Raw genomic sequence first — 4,379 nt, forward strand, 5'->3', positions numbered from 1 at the left:
TACAATATTTTTAAAATACTATTTACAAGAGTGGAAGGATATCAAGTGGAACCTGCACAAGCAGTTTTGATTCATACTCTTATAGTGGTACATGTTTTAAGACAATGTGACTTAATCGTGAAAGTATTATACTATACTTTATTATATTGACGAGTAACTAAATATTTATTTATTTTTAATGATTACATTTTGTCAATTACTAAAAAAATGTTAAACATTTAATGTTTAGTTCAATTATTATTTATTAGATTAGATTATATATTATAATTTATTAGAAAAGTTTATAAAAGTTATGTGAACTTGTGTGGATTGATAATTTCTAAAACCATTAAGTTGATTAATTCTAGGCATTGAGAGATAAATTATGAGTTTTTATCGATGTGACATCAACTGTACGTAAGAATTTATTAATCTTCGTCCATTTCAACAAGATTGTCTTAAAATAAAAAACATAAAAAATTGTTTATATATCTAAAGGGATAAACGGATAATTTGTTTACATATAAATTGAAGGAAGTGTATTCACAATATTTGTGAATTGCAATTGTGTCAACTGTGTCAAATATTGCAACTGTATCAAATATACATAACATATTTTTGTCATTTATTTTACAGTTCATAATGAGTATTTATCTCGTAATTATTTGGATCCGCAGTTTATCAAAACTTAGAATTATTTTGTACTTCTTAAAATAAGCAAATTACGTTTTGTTCATAAATAAACAATTATTGTAAATAATAAAATACGATTACCGTATTTATTACAAACAAATAAAAGAGTAAAAAATCGTTCTATTTTAATAATCGAAAATATAATTTATTAATCGCTTAAAAGTCAAAGTAATAATAATTGAAGAAGAAAATGGAAAAGAAATACAATATTAAAGAACGAACGGAATATTTTATAAAAATAAAGAATATGTATAATGAAATATAGGAATGCTTGAAATTGGAACAAGGAAGATGCGATTGTTGGTCCAATTCACTGGTAGTGACGACATAAGTGGGGACAACGGAGATGTAGACGTTTGCTTCCCATCCTGCTAGCATAGAAGAAATTCTAAGTGTATTTATTATATAGAAGGATGACGTCGATAGCAATATCATAGGAGGGGAAATGTCTTTTAGTGGGGAAAAGAAAGCGCTGATATAGTGGCTCTTGCCCTCTCCATGGACATCATGAGCTGGGTTGCTGCTGACTACCTTGTAATATTGAAAGGGGCTAGGCGGATGGTAGAGGGGGCTATGAGCGAAAGCGCGGGCTGAAACGTCGAGAATGCGACCGTGAGCTCACGGGTTACATCGTTTGCTCAGTAATTTAACAGTTCCTCAACGGTTGAGATGAATTCGTTTCTTTGATTATTCGAATGTATCACGTAATTTTTAAAACTCGGCTAAAATTAAACGAGTACGTATATGGATTTGGCGTATGCCTATAGGCATTACCAAAGACAAGCTACAAAGTGCGTATTTTTTCACTTGCATGTGTGAACGCCCATTCAAGGCTCAATTGAATGCAACGCGGTACGTGTCGTGAACGCTGTTTTCATCTGATTATAGCACATTTTCTTTTAGAGTTTTGCTATTATGTTCCGACGGTAAAAAGCAGCATTGCTGTATCCTGTGAACTCTGAACACATAAAAAAGTGAAATGAATATTAACGATAATTGTGTGCACCAAGAGGCCGAGTAGCTTCCTGTAATCCAAGGTTGGTTGTTGGAGGTCGCAGCGATAAGTAAGCGCCACGAGGCAATAACAGTGGTACGCTCACTTTGCTTCGTTTAATTTTAATACATTTTGGCTAGTATTAGTCAAGCTGGATTCCAACAAGCAATACGTGTCGCGATTACATCGCGGCTATCGGAGGCTTAAGAAATTATTCAAGGTAAGAAAGTAATAGCAGCAGCTACTGCTGCTCTAAGACTGCATCTTTCCTCTTTACGTGGGCAAGAGCCTCTGTAAAGCTGCTTTTTGGATAACAATCTTGTCGTTTTCGTTCCATTTTTCTTGTACGTACTTTTCATTTTAACTGTGCGCCTTATTGATCGTGCTTAAATCAGCTCGCTCGAATTGTTTTTCTTCGTCGGTATGTGGCTTAATTCGTGCGTAATCTTGTTCATTACAGAGGCTCATGTTTGTATAGATCCGTCCATTTATATAACATCGTTATACTATTTAAAATTCCAGGCCGGCATTATAAATTCTATCAATGTTCATTCATACTGTTTAAAAACATCAAATGCTATTACGTAATTGCATTTCAAAGATATAATATTGTTCGAGTTCTACGGCGAATTCATTCCGTTGCAGTTCAAAGGTGGCACTACAGGTGAAGGAGTAGGGGAATTAGAAACAATGTTAAATATACCATCAGTCCATTCAAAATAAAGAAAAAGAAAAACGGACGGATCTTACCAAGAAAAATATGGGAGTATATTTCTATGATTAAAAATTTGAAAATTGTACGTCGAATATTGATTTGTCGCTAACCTATCCGGGTAGAAGCACGGCTCCAACTCGTTTCTTTTGCAAGGCTTCAAAATTTGGGCTACCTGCTGGAGATAAGTCTCCAAAATAAAACATGGATGGTGGAGCTGATAGGTTCGGAACTTTAAGATGTCACACGGTATTAAACGATTAAGCGCACTTTAATATTATATATCTATGATACTTAAAAAAAAACTCAACTTTACATTGGGTATTGCATTCACAGACCACAATAAGGAAAAAGAATTGCAGAAATAATATGGTACGACATATAGTACTTATACTGTGAGGGCAATATCATCGAGCTCTAAAATCTGGTGATCTTGCTGAATAGTTGTTGCTGAGACATTTAGTACAGGGTACATTTCAGTTTTATTTCAATGCTACAAGGAAAACTTTTATATTAATTGGTTTTATTGTCTTATCAGCAGGTAGCTCATGAATTGTTTGAAGTATCAAGTTTGTCTTAACCAGTTAGTTTGGGAAATGCATCAAGAGCAGGTATGATATAGACTTGAGTCTCAGTCGCATTCTGTTAACGATTAGATAAAATATTTTATTCTTAGCAAGACCTATTGATATTCAAATTACTTTGAATTATAAGTATATTATTTTATCATTCTGTTTTTATAAGTACATTATAGTATCTTTCTTGGTCTTCTTTACATTCATACAATAACAGGTAGTCCAAGTTAAGTATTTATTGAAATAAAACAATGACCTTGTTGAAACATAAAAAATGTTATAATTGAGTTGAATATATTAATCAAATTCAATTTAATTCAAAAAGTGACAATGTACATCTAATACAATACTTCTGATTTTTGTAGAAATCGTATGAATATCTTAAGCATTAAAAATATTTTGTAAATAACAAAAAATTGAAGATAATAATGTATTTTTGCGATTACCTATTTTCTCTTGCATGCAAATTTAACAAGATGAAGAAATATCTAAGCTGATATCTAATGGGCTATATTTTTGATTAATTGATTACAACATTTGTTACGTCACGTCACGTACTAATACTTTATTCTTGGATAATTCAAGTGTAAAAGATGTAGTACCATTTTCAAGTTTTGTATAAAGTCTTTTTACCTTATATTCTCACAGGTATATTATAATTATTGCTATCTTAAAAAGAAAAATATTGTTATTGTATTTTCACAAATACACAGATATTACAGTTAATTTTTTAATCATATTTTATTTTCAAAATCATATCGATTCCATTTTCTCAAGTCACATTCACATTTAAAGAAAGACAAAAGGATACAAACGAGGAATATTGATAAAATCTTTATTTATAAATTTGTGCACATTTTTCCAGATTATATTTTCATGTATATTTTCTATTTGGATTTCTATTTGGCTACAGTACTTTAATATTTAAATGTCAATGAATTTATACTAACAAATGTATGAGTAAGGTGTTTATTTGATTTTCTACATGTTCCTTATAAAGAACAAATCAAATTTCTATTATTATAATGGAAAAAAAAGTTGCGTGCACATATTGATAGAAAGAATATTTATATGCAACATTTGTACATTTGGATTAGAGTTAATAATCGAAGTGCCGACGGTAATGTCAGTAGAGATAAACATTCTGGTGGATATTTACGACTTGAATAAACATTTAAAAATGTAAAAAATGATGTAATGTGATAAGAGAAGCATTGGAAAAAGGAAATGGCTATTTCCACTATGAAAAAATTGTAGTTATAGATCCTTCCGGATGCAAGTCACCCATTACACTACGCAGTCACCACGTAATTAGGGCTCAGCAGCCAACGGATGTTTCTAATTTTAGATTTGTGTTTCTCTTTACACACGTGCGCGCGCCACGCAAAACGCACACACACACATACAGATCGTAAGCCTTCATTAG

General features: G+C 31.5%; 1 protein-coding gene across 2 annotated transcripts in view; it reads left to right on the top strand.

Annotated features, from left to right (window-relative positions):
- Nucleotides 1–1,766: 1,766 nt before the first annotated feature.
- Pdk1 (Phosphoinositide-dependent kinase 1) overlaps nucleotides 1,767–4,379 on the top strand; it is a 9,368-nt gene continuing 6,755 nt past the window's right edge. Inside the window, exons 1-2 of one of the 2 annotated variants that reach the window (XM_011497653.1) lie at nucleotides 2,416–2,847; nucleotides 2,917–2,989. In XM_011497653.1, the coding sequence (XP_011495955.1) occupies nucleotides 2,927–2,989 (63 nt within the window). In that variant the 5' untranslated portion in view covers nucleotides 2,416–2,847; nucleotides 2,917–2,926. Of the gene's footprint in view, nucleotides 1,887–2,415; nucleotides 2,848–2,916; nucleotides 2,990–4,379 lie in introns of those variants that run through there. The other variant, XM_011497654.1, reaches the window with a different exon arrangement.

This window comes from Ceratosolen solmsi, unplaced genomic scaffold (assembly GCF_000503995.2).
Source record: "Ceratosolen solmsi marchali unplaced genomic scaffold, CerSol_1.0 scaffold47, whole genome shotgun sequence".
Classification (NCBI taxonomy): Eukaryota; Metazoa; Arthropoda; class Insecta; order Hymenoptera; family Agaonidae; genus Ceratosolen; species Ceratosolen solmsi.